This window comes from Siphateles boraxobius, unplaced genomic scaffold, assembly GCF_051911475.1.
Source record: "Siphateles boraxobius isolate OS27281-9 unplaced genomic scaffold, OSU_SipBor_1 99, whole genome shotgun sequence".
In the NCBI taxonomy this organism is placed as follows: domain Eukaryota; kingdom Metazoa; phylum Chordata; class Actinopteri; order Cypriniformes; family Leuciscidae; genus Siphateles; species Siphateles boraxobius.
Genome location: NW_027509229.1, coordinates 453356 through 475785, shown reverse-complemented (window position 1 = coordinate 475785; position 22430 = coordinate 453356). Strand labels below are relative to the sequence as shown.

The 22430-nt window shown below is 43.9% G+C and overlaps 1 protein-coding gene across 1 annotated transcript in view; it reads right to left on the bottom strand.

Annotated features, from left to right (window-relative positions):
- LOC143733365 (uncharacterized) overlaps window positions 1-22430 on the bottom strand; it is a 58898-nt gene that overhangs the window by 16353 nt on the left and 20115 nt on the right. Inside the window, exons 23-24 of the mRNA XM_077225057.1 lie at window positions 21777-21830; window positions 20120-20191 (exon numbers count right to left, since the gene is read on the bottom strand). Of these exons, the coding sequence (XP_077081172.1) occupies window positions 20120-20191; window positions 21777-21830 (126 nt within the window). The remainder of the gene's footprint in view (window positions 1-20119; window positions 20192-21776; window positions 21831-22430) is intronic.

Below are 22430 nucleotides of genomic sequence, written 5' to 3'. Positions count from 1 at the left end.
TATTCTCTTAATGAGTGATGTGTGTTTTATCTCTATTCTCTTAATGAGTGATGTGTGTGTTTTATCTCTATTCTCTTAATGAGTGATGTGTGTGTTTTATCTCTATTCTCTTAATGAGTGTGGGTGTGTTTTATCTCTATTCTCTTAATGAGTGATGTGTGTTTTATCTCTATTCTCTTAATGAGCGATGTGTGTGTTTTATCTCTATTCTCTTAATGAGTGTGGGTGTGTTTTATCTCTATTCTCTTAATGAGCGATGTGTGTGTTTTATCTCTATTCTCTTAATGAGCGATGTGTGTGTTTTATCTCTATTCTCTTAATGAGTGATGGGTGTGTTTTATCTCTATTCTCTTAATGAGTGATGGGTGTGTTTTATCTCTATTCTCTTAATGAGTGATGTGTGTGTTTTATCTCTATTCTCTTAATGAGTGATGGGTGTGTTTTATCTCTATTCTCTTAATGAGCGGTGTGTGTGTTTTATCTCTATCCTCTTAATGAGTGATGGGTGTGTTTTATCTCTATTCTCTTAATGAGTGATGTGTGTGTTTTATCTCTATTCTCTTAATGAGTGATGTGTGTGTTTTATCTCTATTCTCTTAATGAGTGATGTGTGTGTTTTATCTCTATTCTCTTAATGAGTGATGTGTGTGTTTTATCTCTATTCTCTTAATGAGTGATGTGTGTGTTTTATCTCTATTCTCTTAATGAGCGATGTGTGTGTTTTATATCTATTCTCTTAATGAGTGATGTGTGTGTTTTATCTCTATTCTCTGAATGAGTGATGTGTGTGTTTTATCTCTATTCTCTTAATGAGTGATGTGTGTGTTTTATCTCTATTCTCTTAATGAGTGATGTGTGTGTTTTATCTCTATTCTCTTAATGAGTTATGTGTGTTTTATCTCTATCCTCTTAATGAGTGATGTGTGTGTTTTATCTCTTCTCTTAATGAGTGATGTGTGTGTTTTATCTCTATTCTCTTAATGAGCGATGTGTGTGTTTTATATCTATTCTCTTAATGAGTGATGTGTGTGTTTTATCTCTATTCTCTTAATTAGTGATGTGTGTGTTTTATCTCTATTCTCTTAATGAGTGATGTGTGTTTTTTATCTCTATTCTCTTAATGAGTGATGTGTGTGTTTTATCTCTATTCTCTTAATGAGCGATGTGTGTGTTTTATCTCTATTCTCTTAATGAGCGATGTGTGTGTTTTATCTCTATTCTCTTAATGAGTGATGTGTGTGTTTTATCTCTATTCTCTTAATGAGTGATGTGTGTTTTTTATCTCTATTCTCTTAATGAGCGATGTGTGTGTTTTATCTCTATTCTCTTAATGAGTGATGTGTGTGTTTTATCTCTATTCTCTTAATGAGTGATGTGTGTTTTTTATCTCTATTCTCTTAATGAGTGATGTGTGTGTTTTATCTCTATTCTCTTAATGAGTGATGTGTGTGTTTTATCTCTATTCTCTTAATGAGTGATGTGTGTCTTTTAACTCTATTCTCTTAATGAGCGATGTGTGTGTTTTATCTCTATTCTCTTAATGAGTGATGGGTGTGTTTTATCTCTATTCTCATAATGAGTGATGTGTGTTTTATCTCTATTCTCTTAATGAGTGATGTGTGTGTTTTATCTCTATTCTCTTAATGAGCGGTGTGTGTGTTTTATCTCTATTCTCTTAATGAGTGATGTGTGTTTTATCTCTATTCTCTTAATGAGTGATGTGTGTGTTTTATCTCTATTCTCTTAATGAGTGATGTGTGTGTTTTATCTCTATTCTCTTAATGAGTGTGGGTGTGTTTTATCTCTATTCTCTTAATGAGTGATGTGTGTTTTATCTCTATTCTCTTAATGAGCGATGTGTGTGTTTTATCTCTATTCTCTTAATGAGTGTGGGTGTGTTTTATCTCTATTCTCTTAATGAGCGATGTGTGTGTTTTATCTCTATTCTCTTAATGAGCGATGTGTGTGTTTTATCTCTATTCTCTTAATGAGTGATGGGTGTGTTTTATCTCTATTCTCTTAATGAGTGATGGGTGTGTTTTATCTCTATTCTCTTAATGAGTGATGTGTGTGTTTTATCTCTATTCTCTTAATGAGTGATGGGTGTGTTTTATCTCTATTCTCTTAATGAGCGGTGTGTGTGTTTTATCTCTATCCTCTTAATGAGTGATGGGTGTGTTTTATCTCTATTCTCTTAATGAGTGATGTGTGTGTTTTATCTCTATTCTCTTAATGAGTGATGTGTGTGTTTTATCTCTATTCTCTTAATGAGTGATGTGTGTGTTTTATCTCTATTCTCTTAATGAGTGATGTGTGTGTTTTATCTCTATTCTCTTAATGAGTGATGTGTGTGTTTTATCTCTATTCTCTTAATGAGTGATGTGTGTTTTATCCCTATTCTCTTAATGAGCGATGTGTGTGTTTTATCTCTATTCTCTTAATGAGTGATGTGTGTGTTTTATCTCTATTCTCTTAATGAGTGATGTGTGTTTTTATCTCTATTCTCTTAATGAGTGATGTGTGTGTTTTATCTCTATTCTCTTAATGAGTGATGTGTGTGTTTTATCTCTATCCTCTTAATGAGTGATGTGTGTGTTTTATCTCTATTCTCTTAATGAGTGATGTGTGTGTTTTATCTCTATTCTCTTAATGAGTGATGTGTGTTTTTATCTCTATTCTCTTAATGAGTGATGTGTGTGTTTTACCTCTATTCTCTTAATGAGTCATGTGTGTGTTTTATCTCTATTCTCTTAATGAGTGATGTGTGTTTTTATCTCTATTCTCTTAATGAGTGATGTGTGTGTTTTATCTCTATTCTCTTAATGAGTGATGTGTGTGTTTTATCTCTATCCTCTTAATGAGTGATGTGTGTGTTTTATCTCTATTCTCTTAATGAGTGATGTGTGTGTTTTATCTCTATTCTCTTAATGAGTGATGTGTGTGTTTTATCTCTATTCTCTTAATGAGTGATGTGTGTGTTTTATCTCTATTCTCTTAATGAGTGATGTGTGTGTTTTATCTCTATTCTCTTAATGAGTGATGTGTGTGTTTTATCTCTATTCTCTTAAAGAGTGATGTGTGTGTTTTATCTCTATTCTCTTAATGAGCGATGTGTGTGTTTTATCTCTATTCTCTTAATGAGTGATGTGTGTGTTTTATCTCTATTCTCGTAATGAGTGATGTGTGTGTTTTATCTCTATTCTCTTAATGAGTGATGTGTGTGTTTTATCTCTATTCTCTTAATGAGTGATGTGTATGTTTTATCTCTATTCTCTTAATGAGTGATGTGTGTGTTTTATCTCTATTCTCTTAATGAGTGATGTGTGTTTTATCTCTATCCTCTTAATGAGTGATGTGTGTGTTTTATCTCTATTCTCTTAATGAGCGATGTGTGTGTTTTATCTCTATTCTCTTAATGAGTGATGTGTGTGTTTTATCCCTATTCTCTTAATGAGCGATGTGTGTGTTTTATCTCTATTCTCTTAATGAGTGATGTGTGTGTTTTATCTCTATTCTCTTAATGAGTGATGTGTGTGTTTTATCTCTTCTCTTAATGAGTGATGTGTGTGTTTTATCTCTATTCTCTTAATGAGCGATGTGTGTGTTTTATATCTATTCTCTTAATGAGTGATGTGTGTGTTTTATCTCTATTCTCTGAATGAGTGATGTGTGTGTTTTATCTCTATTCTCTTAATGAGTGATGTGTGTGTTTTATCTCTATTCTCTTAATGAGTGATGTGTGTGTTTTATCTCTATTCTCTTAATGAGTTATGTGTGTTTTATCTCTATCCTCTTAATGAGTGATGTGTGTTTTTTATCTCTTCTCTTAATGAGTGATGTGTGTGTTTTATCTCTATTCTCTTAATGAGCGATGTGTGTGTTTTATATCTATTCTCTTAATGAGTGATGTGTGTGTTTTATCTCTATTCTCTTAATGAGTGATGTGTGTGTTTTATCTCTATTCTCTTAATGAGTGATGTGTGTTTTTTATCTCTATTCTCTTAATGAGTGATGTGTGTGTTTTATCTCTATTCTCTTAATGAGCGATGTGTGTGTTTTATCTCTATTCTCTTAATGAGCGATTTGTGTGTTTTATCTCTATTCTCTTAATGAGTGATGTGTGTGTTTTATCTCTATTCTCTTAATGAGTGATGTGTGTTTTTTATCTCTATTCTCTTAATGAGCGATGTGTGTGTTTTATCTCTATTCTCTTAATGAGTGATGTGTGTGTTTTATCTCTATTCTCTTAATGAGTGATGTGTGTTTTTTATCTCTATTCTCTTAATGAGTGATGTGTGTGTTTTATCTCTATTCTCTTAATGAGTGATGTGTGTGTTTTATCTCTATTCTCTTAATGAGTGATGTGTGTCTTTTAACTCTATTCTCTTAATGAGCGATGTGTGTGTTTTATCTCTATTCTCTTAATGAGTGATGGGTGTGTTTTATCTCTATTCTCATAATGAGTGATGTGTGTTTTATCTCTATTCTCTTAATGAGTGATGTGTGTGTTTTATCTCTATTCTCTTAATGAGCGGTGTGTGTGTTTTATCTCTATTCTCTTAATGAGTGATGTGTGTTTTATCTCTATTCTCTTAATGAGTGATGTGTGTGTTTTATCTCTATTCTCTTAATGAGTGATGTGTGTGTTTTATCTCTATTCTCTTAATGAGTGATGTGTGTGTTTTATCTCTATTCTCTTAATGAGTGTGGGTGTGTTTTATCTCTATTCTCTTAATGAGCGATGTGTGTGTTTTATCTCTATTCTCTTAATGAGTGTGGGTGTGTTTTATCTCTATTCTCTTAATGAGCGATGTGTGTGTTTTATCTCTATTCTCTTAATGAGCGATGTGTGTGTTTTATCTCTATTCTCTTAATGAGTGATGGGTGTGTTTTATCTCTATTCTCTTAATGAGTGATGTGTGTGTTTTATCTCTATTCTCTTAATGAGTGATGGGTGTGTTTTATCTCTATTCTCTTAATGAGCGGTGTGTGTGTTTTATCTCTATTCTCTTAATGAGTGATGGGTGTGTTTTATCTCTATTCTCTTAATGAGCGATGTGTGTGTTTTATCTCTATTCTCTTAATGAGTGATGTGTGTGTTTTATCTCTATTCTCTTAATGAGTGATGTGTGTGTTTTATCTCTATTCTCTTAATGAGTGATGTGTGTGTTTTATCTCTATTCTCTTAATGAGTAATGGGTGTGTTTTATCTCTATTCTCTTAATGAGCGATGTGTGTGTTTTATCTCTATTCTCTTAATGAGCGATGGGTGTGTTTTATCTCTATTCTCTTAATGAGCGATGTGTGTGTTTTATCTCTATTCTCTTAATGAGTGATGTGTGTGTTTTATCTCTATTCTCTTAATGAGTGATGTGTGTGTTTTATCTCTATTCTCTTAATGAGTGATGTGTGTGTTTTATCTCTATTCTCTTAATGAGTGATGTGTGTGTTTTATCTCTATTCTCTTAATGAGTGATGTGTGTGTTTTATCTCTATTCTCTTAATGAGTAATGGGTGTGTTTTATCTCTATTCTCTTAATGAGCGATGTGTGTGTTTTATCTCTATTCTCTTAATGAGTGATGGGTGTGTTTTATCTCTATTCTCTTAATGAGCGATGTGTGTGTTTTATCTCTATTCTCTTAATGAGTGATGTGTGTGTTTTATCTCTATTCTCTTAATGAGTGATGTGTGTGTTTTATCTCTATTCTCTTAATGAGTGATGTGTGTGTTTTATCTCTATACTCTTAATGAGTGATGTGTGTGTTTTATCTCTATGTGTGTGTTTTATCTCTATGTGTGTGTTTTATCTCTATTCTCTTAATGAGTGATGTGTGTGTTTTATCTCTATTCTCTTAATGAGTGATGGGTGTGTTTTATTTCTATTCTCTTAATGAGGGATGTGTGTTTTATCTCTATTCTCTTAATGAGTGATGTGTGTGTTTTATCTCTATTCTCTTAATGAGTGATGTATGTGTTTTATCTCTATTCTCTTAATGAGCGATGTGTGTGTTTTATCTCTATTCTCTTAATGAGCGGTGTGTGTGTTTTATCTCTATTCTCTTAAAGAGCGATGTGTGTGTTTTATCTCTATTCTCTTAATGAGCGGTGTGTGTGTTTTATCTCTATTCTCTTAAAGAGTGATGTGTGTGTTTTATCTCTATTCTCTTAATGAGTGATGTGTGTTTTATCTCTATTCTCTTAATGAGTGATGTGTGTGTTTTATCTTTATTCTCTTAATGAGTGATGTGTGTGTTTTATCTCTATTCTTTTAATGAGCGATGTGTGTGTTTTATCTCTATTCTCTTAATGAGTGATGTGTGTGTTTTATCTCTATTCTCTTAATGAGTGATGTGTGTGTTTTATCTCTATTCTCTTAATGAGTGATGTGTGTGTTTTATCTCTATTCTCTTAATGAGCGATGTGTGTGTTTTATCTCTATTCTCTTAATGAGTGATGTGTGTTTTAACTCTATTCTCTTAATGAGTGATGTGTGTGTTTTATCTCTATTCTCTTAATGAGTGATGTGTGTGTTTTATCTCTATGTGTGTGTTTTATCTCTATTCTCTTAATGAGTGATGTGTGTGTTTTGGGTGTAATGTGCAATAAACCAATCAGAGTCTCGTCTCTCATTCCCTTTAAATGCAGTAGCGGATTTGCTATTTACATAGCTGAAAAACTGAACGCTTCTCTAGAGAGGAAACGAATCTGCTCGTGCGTGAGGTTATAGCTGTGTGTGTGTGTGTGTGTGTGTGTGTGTGTGTGTGTGTGTGTGTGTGTGTGTGTGAGAGAGAGGTTAAAGCTAGACCACCTACGGGACAAGCCGAAATCAATCATATCTTTATGTACACAATATTAATCTTTTACATTGTAATCCTTTTATTTTTAATATTTGGCATGTGTTTGTGCTGCTGCTGAGTGTGTGTAATAAGCAGAGTGAGTGTGTGTAATAAGCAGAGAGTGTGTGTAATAAGCAGAGTGTGTGTAATAAAGCAGAATGTGTGTGTAATAAGTAGAGTGTGTGTAATAAGCAGAGTGAGTGTGTGTAATAAGCAGAGAGTGTGTGTAATAAGCAGAGTGTGTGTAATAAAGCAGAATGTGTGTGTGTGTAATAAGCTGAGTGAGTAATAAGCAGAATGTGTGTGTAATAAGTAGAGTGTGTGTGTAATAAGTAGAGTGTGTGTAATAAGCAGAGTGTGTGTGTAATAAGTAGAGTGTGTGTAATAAGCAGAGTGTGTGTGTGTAATAAGTAGAGATTGTGTAATAAGCAGAGTGTGTGTAATAAAGCAGAATGTGTGTGTGTGTAATAAGCTGAGTGAGTAATAAGCAGAATGTGTGTGTAATAAGTAGAGTGTGTGTGTAATAAGTAGAGTGTGTGTAATAAGCAGAGTGTGTGTGTAATAAGTAGTGTGTGTGTAATAAGCAGAGTGTGTGTGTGTGTGTAATAAGTAGAGATTGTGTAATAAGCAGAGTGTGTGTAATGAGCAGAGTGTGTTTGTAATAAGTAGAGTGTGTGTAATAAGCAGAGTGAGTGTGTGTAATAAGCAGAGTGTGTGTGTGTAATAAGCAGAGTGTGTGTGTAATAAGTAGAGTGTGTCTAATAAGCAGAGTTTGTGTAATAAGCAGAGTGTTTGTGTGTAATAAGCAGAGTGTGTGTGTAATAAGCAGAATGTGTGTGTGTGTGTGTAATAAGCAGAATGTGTGTGTGTGTGTGTGTGTGTAATAAGCAGAATGTGTGTGTGTGTGTGTAATAAGCAGAATGTGTGTGTGTGTGTGTGTAATAAGCAGAATGTGTGTGTGTAATAATCAGTGTTGTGCAAGTTACGTCCACACTGTAATACATTATACATTACTTGTTACTGTTATTTAAAAGTACCGGTAATTCATTACCTTACAATATTACTGTCTCAGAATTGTAATGCGTTACATTACTCCTGTATTACTTTTGAGTTACTTTCACCAAAATAACTATATAGAAGTAGAACTTAACATTCTAGAATGACTAGGGCTGTAACGATATGCAATATAAAACCGAAATCGCGACACTCAGATCCACGAACCTGCAGAATCACGACACACCCCTTCCAACTCCAAGAGTTATCCTTCCCCTCCAGATCCAATGCTACCACATCTTTAAATTACTATTAGTATTATTTGAAGTTAACTTAACATTATAAAATACGTAGACCTACACCACAAAAGTAGTTGAGGATAAATTATTTAAAATTTGGGAATTCCAGCGTTATGGACATGACATTTGCAGTCAAAACATGAAATATAAATTTTCAGAAAATGCATTAATACCAAAATATTGAAACATCTGTTTATCCATAGGTTACCCCCTTAAAAGAGTCCAGACATTAGAAAAATATCAGTCTACACATGCGTTTTATATTTAATATTAGGGAAATAGACAGTCATGCGTGACAAAAAAAATCTTTAACTTTTAGGAGGCAACGATTTTGTTGTTGTAATTCTATGAATTACACTGCGCAAATCGGATGAAGAAGGGTTAGCTCTCCACAGAACATTAAATATTCATTTTATTTTATTTTTCGTGTTCCCATTTATGAGGAAAAATCCGCTCTGAAGCGGCACAAAGACTGTTTTAAATCTTTCACAGAGACCTTACACAGAAGACACAAAGCCTTTCTTTAAAGTGAATTTCGTTTTGTATTAATTGTATCTTAATTTTAATCAATGTTTCATCAACCAATTGCCTGGATATAATAAATAAGAAGTAGGCTAAATATAGCAGACAATTATAGATAATCACGACACGGAGGCGCCGGCGCGTGAACTGGAGCACGTCTCATAAATGAACCGAAACTCAGCGTATAAGGTAGCCTATTCACGGACCTGAAAAATATATCTATATTGAAATGTCTACTTGTAAACAGAACAATTCAAAACGAAAGAAAACGGACTGCTCTCTGCTTATGAAATGAAATGTGCATTTCTCTCTGGTGCATTCACTAGCCTACTGCGAAGATCGCGAGTCAACTTCATCTTGACTTTATTAATAAACAATTAAAATGTCTCCTTGCTATATTTGACATTCATAATCATTGCTTTTGCCGGTTCTTTGTGACAGCTTTTAGGTGCTTTATCGGCAGCGCCGCCGCCCTTACATGAACGCATCATATGCATCAAAAACATGATTGCGTGATGAAAACATGAAAAATAACACATAAACATAGCCTAACTGTTTAGAAAGAAAACACAGAACGAATAGCCTAATACGCATACATCCATCTCGCTAATGTACACATTTACATTTACATTTATTCATTTAGCTGACGCTTTTATCCAAAGCGACTTACAATTGCTATATATGTCACACCTCTGGAGCAACTAGGGATTAAGTGTCTTGCTCAGGGACACATTGGTGTCTCACAGTGGATTCGAACCCGAGTCTCTCACACCAAAGGCATGTGTCTTATCCACTGCGCCATCACCTACCCTGTATAGGCCTAGTTAAGGGCTCCTGAACACACACACGTTCTCAGACCAGCAGCGCTCCAAGCAATGCTCCTGAACACACACTCGTTCTCAGACCAGCAGCGCTCCAGCAATGCTCCTGAACACACACTCGTTCTCAGAACAGCAGCGCTCCAGCAATGCTCCTGAACACACACTCGTTCTCAGAACAGCAGCCGCTCCAGCAATGCTCCTGAACACACACTCGTTCTCAGAACAGCAGCGCTCCAGCAATGCTCCTGAACACACACTCGTTCTCAGACCAGCAGCGCTCCAGCAATGCTCCTGAACACACACTCGTTCTCAGACCAGCAGCGCTCCAGCAGTGCTCCTGAACACACACACGTTCTCAGACCAGCAGCCGGTCCAGCAATGCTCCTGAACACACACTCGTTCTCAGACCAGCAGCGCTCCAGCAGTGCTCCTGAACACACACACGTTCTCAGACCAGCAGCCGCTCCAGCAATGCTCCTGAACACACACTCGTTCTCAGACTAGCAGCGCTCCAGCAATGCTCCTGAACACACACTCGTTCTCAGAACAGCAGCGCTCCAGCAATGCTCCTGAACATACACTCGTTCTCAGACCAGCAGCGCTCCAGCAATGCTCCTGAACACACACTCGTTCTCAGACCAGCAGCGCTCCAGCAATGCTCCTGAACACACACTCGTTCTCAGAACAGCAGCCGCTCCAGCAATGCTCCTGAACACACACTCGTTCTCAGATCAGCAGCGGTCCAGCAATGCTCCTGAACACACACTCGTTCTCAGACCAGCAGCCGCTCCAGCAATGCTCCTGAACATACACTCGTTCTCAGACTAGCAGAGCTCCAGCAATGCTCCTGAACACACACTCGTTCTGAGAAGAGCAGCCGCTCCAGCAATGCTCCTGAACACACACTCGTTCTCTGACCAGCAGCGCTCCAGCAATGCTCCTGAACACACACTCGTTCTCAGAACAGCAGCGCTCCAGCAATGCTCCTGAACATACACTCGTTCTCAGACCAGCAGCGCTCCAGGAATGCTCCTGAACACACACTCGTTCTCAGACCAGCAGCGCTCCAGCAATGCTCCTGAACACACACTCGTTCTCAGAACAGCAGCCGCTCCAGCAATGCTCCTGAACACACACTCGTTCTCAGATCAGCAGCGGTCCAGCAATGCTCCTGAACACACACTCGTTCTGAGAAGAGCAGCCGCTCCAGCAATGCTCCTGAACACACACTCGTTCTCTGACCAGCAGCGCTCCAGCAATGCTCCTGAACACACACTCGTTCTCAGATCAGCAGCGGTCCAGCAATGCTCCTGAACACACACACGTTCTCAGACCAGCAGCCGCTCCAGCAATGCTCCTGAACATACACTCGTTCTCAGACTAGCAGAGCTCCAGCAATGCTCCTGAACACACACTCGTTCTCAGACCAGCAGCGCTCCAGCAATGCTCCTGAACACACACTCGTTTGCAGACCAGCAGCGCTCCAGCAATGCACCTGAACACACACTCGTTCTCAGACCAGCAGCGCTCCAGCAATGCTCCTGAACACACACTCGTTCTCAGAACAGCAGCCGCTCCAGCAATGCACCTGAACACACACTCGTTCTCAGACCAGCAGCGCTGCAAAAATGCTCCTGAACACACACTCGTTCTCAGACCAGCAGCCGCTCCAGCAATGCTCCTTAACACACACTCGTTCTCAGACCAGCAGTGCTCCAGCAATGCTCCTGAACACACACTCGTTCTCAGACCAGCAGCCACTCCAGCAATGCTCCTGAACACGTACTCGTTCTCAGACCAGCAGCCTTTCCAGCAATGCTCCTGAACACACACTCGTTCTCAGACCAGCAGCGCTGCAGCAATGCTCCTGAACACACACTCGTTCTCAGACCAGCAGCAGCTCCAGCAATGCTCCTGAAAACACACTCGTTCTCAGAACAGCAGAGCTCCAGGAATGCTCCTGAACACACACTCGTTCTCAGACCAGCAGCGCTCCAGCAATGCTCCTGAACACACACTCGTTCTCAGACCAGCAGCGCTGCAGCAATGCTCCTGAACACACACTCGTTCACAGACCAGCAGCAGCTCCAGCAATGCTCCTGAACACACACTCGTTCTCAGAACAGCAGAGCTCCAGGAATGCTCCTGAACACACACTCGTTCTCAGACCAGCAGCGCTCTAGCAATGCTCCTGAACACACACTCGTTCTCAGACCAGCAGCGCTCCAGCAATGCTCCTGAACACACACTCGTTCTCAGACCAGCAATGCTCCTGAACACACACTCATTCTCAGAACAGCAGCCGCTCCAGCAATGCTCGTGAACACACACTCGTTCTCAGACCAGCAATGCTCCTGAACACACACTCGTTCTCAGACCATTAGCCGCTCCAGCGATGCTCCTGAACACAAACTCGTTCTCAGACCAGCAGCGCTCCAGCAATGCTCCTGAACACATACTCGTTCTCAGACCAGCAGCGCTCCAGCAATGCTCCTGAACACACACTCGTTCTCAGATCAGCAGCGGTCCAGCAATGCTCCTGAACATACACTCGTTCTCAGACTAGCAGAGCTCCAGCAATGCTCCTGAACACACACTCGTTCTCAGAACAGCAGCCGCTCCAGCAATGCTCCTGAACACACACTCGTTCCAAGACCAGCAGCACTCCAGCAGTGCTCCTGAACACACACACGTTCTCAGACCAGCAGCCGCTCCAGCAATGCTCCTGAACATACACTCGTTCTCAGACCAGCAATGCTCCTGAACACACACTCGTTCTCAGACCATTAGCCGCTCCAGCGATGCTCCTGAACACACACTCGTTCTCAGAACAGCAGCCGCTCCAGCAATGCTCCTGAACACACACACGTTCTCAGACCAGCAGCCGCTCCAGCAATGCTCCTGAACATACACTCGTTCTCAGACTAGCAGAGCTCCAGCAATGCTCCTGAACACACACTCGTTCTCAGAACCGCAGCCGCTCCAGCAATGCTCCTGAACACACACTCGTTCTCAGATCAGCAGCACTCCAGCAGTGCTCCTGAACACACACTCGTTCTCAGACCAGCAGCGCTCCAGCAATGCTCCTGAACACACACTCGTTCTTAGACCAGCAGCCGCTCCAGCAATGCTCCTGAACACACACTCGTTCTCAGACCAGCAGCCGCTCCAGCAATGCTCCTGAACACACACTCGTTCTCAGACCAGCAGCCGCTCCAGCAATGCTCCTGAACACACACTCGTTCTCAGAACAGCAGCGCTCCAGCAATGCTCCTGAACACACACTCGTTCTCAGACCAGCAGCGCTCCAGCAATGCTCCTGAACACACACTCGTTCTCAGACCAGCAGCGCTCCAGCAGTGCTCCTGAACACACACACGTTCTCAGACCAGCAGCCGCTCCAGCAATACTCCTGAACACACACACGTTCTCAGACCAGCAGCGCTCCAGCAATGCTCCTGAACACACACTCGTTCTCAGACCAGCAGCGCTCCAGCAATGCTCCTGAACACACACTCGTTCTGAGAAGAGCAGCCGCTCCAGCAATGCTCCTGAACACACACTCGTTCTCAGACCAGCAGCGCTCCAGCAATGCTCCTGAACAAACACTCGTTTGCAGACCAGCAGCGCTCCAGCAATGCACCTGAACACACACTCGTTCTCAGACCAGCAGCGCTCCAGCAATGCTCCTGAACACACACTCGTTCTCAGAACAGCAGCCGCTCCAGCAATGCACCTGAACACACACTCGTTCTCAGACCAGCAGCGCTGCAGCAATGCTCCTGAACACACACTCGTTCTCAGACCAGCAGCCGCTCCTGCAATGCTCCTGAACACACACTCGTTCTCAGACCAGCAGCACTCCAGCAATGCTCCTGAACACACACTCGTTCTCAGACCAGCAGCGCTCCAGCAATGCTCCTGAACACACACTCGTTCTCAGACCAGCAGCCACTCCAGCAATGCTCCTGAACACATACTCGTTCTCAGACCAGCAGCCTTTCCAGCAATGCTCCTGAACACACACTCGTTCTCAGACCAGCAGCGCTGCAGCAATGCTCCTGAACACACACTCGTTCTCAGAACAGCAGAGCTCCAGGAATGCTCCTGAACACACACTCGTTCTCAGATCAGCAGCGGTCCAGCAATGCTCCTGAACACACACACGTTCTCAGACCAGCAGCCGCTCCAGCAATGCTCCTGAACATACACTCGTTCTCAGACTAGCAGAGCTCCAGCAATGCTCCTGAACACACACTCGTTCTCAGAACAGCAGCCGCTCCAGCAATGCTCCTGAACACACACTCGTTCTCAGATCAGCAGCACTCCAGCAGTGCTCCTGAACACACACTCGTTCTCAGACCAGCAGCGCTCCAGCAATGCTCCTGAACACACACTCGTTCTTAGACCAGCAGCCGCTCCAGCAATGCTCCTGAACACACACTCGTTTTCAGACCAGCAGCCGCTCCAGCAATGCTCCTGAACACACACTCGTTCTCAGACCAGCAGCCGCTCCAGCAATGCTCCTGAACACACACTCGTTCTCAGAACAGCAGCGCTCCAGCAATGCTCCTGAACACACACTCGTTCTCAGACCAGCAGCGCTCCAGCAATGCTCCTGAACACACACTCGTTCTCAGACCAGCAGCGCTCCAGCAGTGCTCCTGAACACACACACGTTCTCAGACCAGCAGCCGCTCCAGCAATGCTCCTGAACACACACACGTTCTCAGACCAGCAGCGCTCCAGCAATGCTCCTGAACACACACTCGTTCTCAGACCAGCAGCGCTCCAGCAATGCTCCTGAACACACACTCGTTCTGAGAAGAGCAGCCGCTCCAGCAATGCTCCTGAACACACACTCGTTCTCAGACCAGCAGCGCTCCAGCAATGCTCCTGAACACACACTCGTTTGCAGACCAGCAGCGCTCCAGCAATGCACCTGAACACACACTCGTTCTCAGACCAGCAGCGCTCCAGCAATGCTCCTGAACACACACTCGTTCTCAGAACAGCAGCCGCTCCAGCAATGCACCTGAACACACACTCGTTCTCAGACCAGCAGCGCTGCAGCAATGCTCCTGAACACACACTCGTTCTCAGACCAGCAGCTGCTCCAGCAATGCTCCTGAACACACACTCGTTCTCAGACCAGCAGCACTCCAGCAATGCTCCTGAACACACACTCGTTCTTAGACCAGCAGCGCTCCAGCAATGCTCCTGAACACACACTCGTTCTCAGACCAGCAGCCACTCCAGCAATGCTCCTGAACACATACTCGTTCTCAGACCAGCAGCCTTTCCAGCAATGCTCCTGAACACACACTCGTTCTCAGACCAGCAGCGCTGCAGCAATGCTCCTGAACACACACTCGTTCTCAGACCAGCAGCAGCTCCAGCAATGCTCCTGAACACACACTCGTTCTCAGAACAGCAGAGCTCCAGGAATGCTCCTGAACACACACTCGTTCTCAGACCAGCAGCGCTCCAGCAATGCTCCTGAACACACACTCGTTCTCAGACCAGCAGCCACTCCAGCAATGCTCCTGAACACATACTCGTTCTCAGACCAGCAGCCTTTCCAGCAATGCTCCTGAACACACACTCGTTCTCAGACCAGCAGCGCTGCAGCAATGCTCCTGAACACACACTCGTTCTCAGACCAGCAGCAGCTCCAGCAATGCTCCTGAACACACACTCGTTCTCAGAACAGCAATGCTCCTGAACACACACTCATTCTCAGAACAGCAGCCGCTCCAGCAATGCTCCTGAACACACACTCGTTCTCAGACCAGCAATGCTCCTGAACACACACTCGTTCTCAGACCAGCAGCGCTGCAGCAATGCTCCTGAACACACACTCGTTCTCAGACCAGCAGCAGCTCCAGCAATGCTCCTGAACACACACTCGTTCTCAGAACAGCAGAGCTCCAGGAATGCTCCTGAACACACACTCGTTCTCAGATCAGCAGCGGTCCAGCAATGCTCCTGAACACACACACGTTCTCAGACCAGCAGCCGCTCCAGCAATGCTCCTGAACATACACTCGTTCTCAGACTAGCAGAGCTCCAGCAATGCTCCTGAACACACACTCGTTCTCAGACCAGCAGCCGCTCCAGCAATGCTCCTGAACACACACTCGTTCTCAGATCAGCAGCACTCCAGCAGTGCTCCTGAACACACACTCGTTCTCAGACCAGCAGCGCTCCAGCAATGCTCCTGAACACACACTCGTTCTTAGACCAGCAGCCGCTCCAGCAATGCTCCTGAACACACACTCGTTCTCAGACCAGCAGCCGCTCCAGCAATGCTCCTGAACACACACTCGTTCTCAGACCAGCAGCCGCTCCAGCAATGCTCCTGAACACACACTCGTTCTCAGAACAGCAGCGCTCCAGCAATGCTCCTGAACACACACTCGTTCTCAGACCAGCAGCGCTCCAGCAATGCTCCTGAACACACACTCGTTCTCAGACCAGCAGCGCTCCAGCAGTGCTCCTGAACACACACACGTTCTCAGACCAGCAGCCGCTCCAGCAATGCTCCTGAACACACACACGTTCTCAGACCAGCAGCGCTCCAGCAATGCTCCTGAACACACACTCGTTCTCAGACCAGCAGCGCTCCAGCAATGCTCCTGAACACACACTCGTTCTGAGAAGAGCAGCCGCTCCAGCAATGCTCCTGAACACACACTCGTTCTCAGACCAGCAGCGCTCCAGCAATGCTCCTGAACACACACTCGTTTGCAGACCAGCAGCGCTCCAGCAATGCACCTGAACACACACTCGTTCTCAGACCAGCAGCGCTCCAGCAATGCTCCTGAACACACACTCGTTCTCAGAACAGCAGCCGCTCCAGCAATGCACCTGAACACACACTCGTTCTCAGACCAGCAGCGCTGCAGCAATGCTCCTGAACACACACTCGTTCTCAGACCAGCAGCCGCTCCAGCAATGCTCCTGAACACACACTCGTTCTCAGACCAGCAGCACTCCAGCAATGCTCCTGAACACACACTCGTTCTTAGACCAGCAGCGCTCCAGCAATGCTCCTGAACACACACTCGTTCTCAGACCAGCAGCCACTCCAGCAATGCTCCTGAACACATACTCGTTCTCAGACCAGCAGCCTTTCCAGCAATGCTCCTGAACACACACTCGTTCTCAGACCAGCAGCGCTGCAGCAATGCTCCTGAACACACACTCGTTCTCAGACCAGCAGCAGCTCCAGCAATGCTCCTGAACACACACTCGTTCTCAGAACAGCAGAGCTCCAGGAATGCTCCTGAACACACACTCGTTCTCAGACCAGCAGCGCTCCAGCAATGCTCCTGAACACACACTCGTTCTCAGACCAGCAGCCACTCCAGCAATGCTCCTGAACACATACTCGTTCTCAGACCAGCAGCCTTTCCAGCAATGCTCCTGAACACACACTCGTTCTCAGACCAGCAGCGCTGCAGCAATGCTCCTGAACACACACTCGTTCTCAGACCAGCAGCAGCTCCAGCAATGCTCCTGAACACACACTCGTTCTCAGACCAGCAATGCTCCTGAACACACACTCATTCTCAGAACAGCAGCCGCTCCAGCAATGCTCCTGAACACACACTCGTTCTCAGACCAGCAATGCTCCTGAACACACACTCGTTCTCAGACCATTAGCCGCTCCAGCGATGCTCCTGAACACAAACTCGTTCTCAGACCAGCAGCGCTCCAGCAATGCTCCTGAACACATACTCGTTCTCAGACCAGCAGCGCTCCAGCAATGCTCCTGAACACACACTCGTTCTCAGATCAGCAGCGGTCCAGCAATGCTCCTGAACACACACACGTTCTCAGACCAGCAGCCGCTCCAGCAATGCTCCTGAACACACACTCGTTCTCAGACCAGCAGCCGCTCCAGCAATGCTCCTGAACACACACTCGTTCTCAGAACAGCAGCGCTCCAGCAATGCTCCTGAACACACACTCGTTCTCAGAACAGCAGCGCTCCAGCAATGCTCCTGAACACACACTCGTTCTCAGAACAGCAGCGCTCCAGCAATGCTCCTGAACACACACTCGTTCTCAGACCAGCAGCGCTCCAGCACCAGCAGCCGCTCCAGCAATGCTACTGAACACACACTCGTTCTCAGAACAGCAGCGCTCCAGCAATGCTCCTGAACACACACTCGTTCTCAGAACAGCAGCCGCTCCAGCAATGCTCCTGAACAAACACTCGTTCTCAGACCAGCAGCGCTCCAGCACCAGCAGCCGCTCCAGCAATGCTCCTGAACACACACTCGTTCTCAGAACAGCAGCGCTCCAGCAATGCTCCTGAACACACACTCGTTCTCAGAACAGCAGCCGCTCCAGCAATGCTCCTGAACACACACTCGTTCTCAGACCAGCAGCCGCTTCAGCAATGCTCCTGAACACACACTCGTTCTCAGAACAGCAGCCGCTCCAGCAATGCTCCTGAACACACACTCGTTCTCAGAACAGCAGCCGCTCCAGCAATGCTCCTGAACACACACTCGTTCTCAGACCAGCAGCCGCTCCAGCAATGCTACTGAACACACACTCGTTCTCAGAACAGTAGCGCTCCAGCAATGCTCCTGAACACACACTCGTTCTCAGACCAGCAGCGCTCCAGCAATGCTCCTGAACACACACTCGTTCTCAGACCAGCAGCGCTCCAGCAATGCTCCTGAACACACACTCGTTCTCAGACCAGCAGCGCTCCAGCAATGCTCCTGAACACACACTCGTTCTTAGAACAGCAGCCGCTCCAGAAATGCTCCTGAACACACACTTGTTCTCAGAACAGCAGCGCTCCAGCAATTCTCCTGAACACACACTCGTTCTCAGACCAGCAGCGCTCCAGCAGTGCTCCTGAACACACACACGTTCTCAGAACAGCAGAGCTCCAGCAATGCACCTGAACACACACTCGTTCTCAAACCAGCAGGGCTCCAGCAATGCTCCTGAACACACACTCGTTCTCAGACCAGCAATGCTCCTGAACACACACTCGTTCTCAGACCAGCAATGCTCCTGAACACACACTCGTTCTCAGACCATTAGCCGCTCCAGCAATGCTCCTGAACACAAACTCGTTCTCAGACCAGCAGCGCTCCAGCAATGCTCCTGAACACATACTCGTTCTCAGACCAGCAGCGCTCCAGCAATGCTCCTGAACACACACTCGTTCTCAGATCAGCAGCGGTCCAGCAATGCTCCTGAACACACACATGTTCTCAGACCAGCAGCCGCTCCAGCAATGCTCCTGAACACACACTCGTTCTCAGACCAGCAGCCGCTCCAGCAATGCTCCTGAACACACACTCGTTCTCAGAACAGCAGCGCTCCAGCAATGCTCCTGAACACACACTCGTTCTCAGAACAGCAGCGCTCCAGCAATGCTCCTGAACACACACTCGTTCTCAGAACAGCAGCCGCTCCAGCAATGCTCCTGAACAAACACTCGTTCTCAGACCAGCAGCGCTCCAGCACCAGCAGCCGCTCCAGCAATGCTCCTGAACACACACTCGTTCTCAGAACAGCAGCGCTCCAGCAATGCTCCTGAACACACACTCGTTCTCAGAACAGCAGCCGCTCCAGCAATGCTCCTGAACACACACTCGTTCTCAGACCAGCAGCCGCTCCAGCAATGCTCCTGAACACACACTCGTTCTCAGACCAGCGGCGCTCCAGCAATGCTACTGAACACACACTCGTTCTCAGAACAGTAGCGCTCCAGCAATGCTCCTGAACACACACTTGTTCTCAGAACAGCAGCGCTCCAGCAATGCTCCTGAACACACACTCGTTCTCAGACCAGCGGCGCTCCAGCAATGCTACTGAACACACACTCGTTCTCAGAACAGTAGCGCTCCAGCAATGCTCCTGAACACACACTCGTTCTCAGACCAGCAGCGCTCCAGCAATGCTCCTGAACACACACTCGTTCTCAGACCAGCAGCGCTCCAGCAATGCTCCTGAACACACACTCGTTCTCAGACCAGCAGCGCTCCAGCAATGCTCCTGAACACACACTCGTTCTTAGAACAGCAGCCGCTCCAGAAATGCTCCTGAACACACACTTGTTCTCAGAACAGCAGCGCTCCAGCAATGCTCCTGAACACACACTCGTTCTCAGACCAGCAATGCTCCTGAACACACACTCGTTCTCAGAACAGCAGCCGCTCCAGCAATGCTCCTGAACACACACTCGTTCTCAGACCAGCAGCCGCTCCAGCAATGCTCCTGAACACACACTCGTTCTCAGAACAGCCGCTCATGGGCACAGACGGGTGAAATGCATTTGCTATTTAAAGAACAGCAGGACGTGAAAATGAAAACTGCGTCGGGCTGAAACTAGCAAAACACACTTGTGTCGCGCCTGGCGCTGCATGTGTGTGTGTGTAATAGGGCACAGTGACTTACTGCAACCTACTGGCGCTTAAATTAATATTTAAAAGCATCACTTCGTTTTTACCATCATTGCATATTTATTGAAAAGATTAAAGCATTATTTATAAAGGTATTTATAGAGGTAAAGTATGCACTGTAAAAGTGGATGTAAGGGGGATATTGTCCCTCGCTGCAGACGCTGTGACTGGGTAAGAGGAACACACTCACAGAAACATCATTACTCACCCGCTCACCAAACCCGCCTCTGATTCCTGTAGGGCCAGGCAGACCTGGGTCGCCCAAAGCTCCTCGAACACCCTGCACGGGAAGGCAAAACGGTGCATGCATTTTAATAACATTTATGAATTGTAATAACTGTCATTAAAATTCCTGAAGTGGATGAATGACAGAGATTTGACCCTGGGTGTGTGTGATGTAAATGTCCCCGGTACCCTGTAATGTAAATGTCTTTAGCAGACTTTTGTTCAGATGCGAGAAGTCTCTCATAAGTTCACTATCTGCCGGTGTCACATCAGTTCATTGTGAAGACACTAGTGTTGATTTCATTGACGAAAAATGCTTCTTTTTCATGCGTGACGATGACAAGATGAAACCAACATCATTAAATGACTATATAAACATGCAATATCGTTGACGAAAAAAGACGAGACTAAATTGTAGTTTAAAAAATAAAAATGTGACCAAAACATCAAAACAGAGTGCTGTAATGATCAGCGACATTGAGATATTCTGCTGAAAGGAAAGTGCTCTTCATTCAGTTGTTCCTTCACGATGGCGACTACATCTGCCATCAAACAGTGATAAACCGTAAAACAATACAAATACTGAATCTCCACAGTATTGTTTGCAAATGTGGTTGCTGAATAAATGTACTCACACAACCTCTGTGTGATGATACAAAGTTTTGCTGTTCTAATGAAAAAACATTTGAAATTATTACAAATACTATTAGGAATTTCATTGTTTTCATTTTTGAGGGAAGTTTCTTGTTTAACTAGTTTTCATAATGCAGCCAGAGAGTGTTAAATTATGTGATGAATAGCCTATAATATATCAGTACAATAGATGTGGTCAAATAAACCATACATAGGAGTGCTCTTATAGGTCAAAGTGTAAAAATAAACTTCTCAAATGACAACAATCATTGTGATTATAATTCCGTGCAACATTTCTGTATTTCAAGAATGCACTTTTATGTGGACACTGATTAACAAGTCTTGTTCAGGTAATAAACAATAGTAAACTACAGTTGTGTTGTGTAGATGTTGTGTTCTCCAGGGTTTTACTCTGGTTTCTCTGCTGATCCTCTGATGTGGTAAAACAGAGGAACGCTAAAGATCATATATTTTTCCTTGTCAAACTAACAGAAATGTAGAATTTTCCTGTAAATGATGGTGAATATCAGTCAATGCTGGGGAATTCGGCCCATGCAGAAATGTTTTATCCCGTGGGTTTCAACAGTTTCAGCTTGTTAGTCAAGGTAAAACACATTAAGTGTATTTATATAATGCATTTTCTACACGCTGGTAATTGTTTTTCCTTTAAACTCATGTTCTGTATCATGTTAAATTTGAAGGATTTGTTGTGGAGGGAGGGAAACAAAATACATGTTTATAGTGTTTAAAACATTTGCAAACGTTTCATTTTATATACTGTATTTTACATGATTTCTGAATGTAATAATAAAATACAACTTATCTGTGTTGTATTTCTTTCAACAATGCAATTCTGACTCTGCGTGACGTATTTAGGAGCAACTTATTTTCCAGAAAAACAGTGATATGTGAACAGTGAGATCTGACTGTGGGCAGAGATACCATAGACACCCGTTATTAGAGTTTGCCTGACATTATCCCATGAAATATGACCATGTGCAGCTTACCTGGAATCCTTTAACACCCTGGGCTCCAGTGTTTCCAGCTAGTCCAATGCCACCCTAATAAACAGACAGATAAAGCATTATCACATGAACAGTGAGCGACAACACAAGCCTCTGCTAATCCCAGCACATGACTAGCAACAAGGAAGTGTGGAGCATATCCGCTGTACATGAGCAGTGTGTGTGTGTGTAATGCTGTGGCACAGTCCTAGACTTAGGACTCGACTGTTCTAAAAGCAGATCCACTCGTGTGTGTGTGTGATGGTAAAGCTGAAACACAGTTTACATTAACCTCAGGGCTGGGTATCGCTTGAATTTGAAAGATTCTGCTTATCTATTCCTAATTTCAATTCCAAAAAACTTGGATATCATTCACCTTTAGTCTTATTGCAAAACATTTAATTGTGGCAGAATATCATGAATAAAAATCAACAGCTAAAGAACACTTACACAAGGAGCATTTGCCTGTGGTTTAAAAACACCACAGAGAAACAACTAGCAGAACTAATATACATTTCAAGCATTATTAAAGACAAGTAAACAGTTGGTAATTAAAAAGAATAAATAAAAGATTGGAATCGCAACTAATAGATACAACTGAACAAAGATACGTTTGAAATAAACAGTGTTTTAAAATTTTCAGGTAAAGAAACTGTA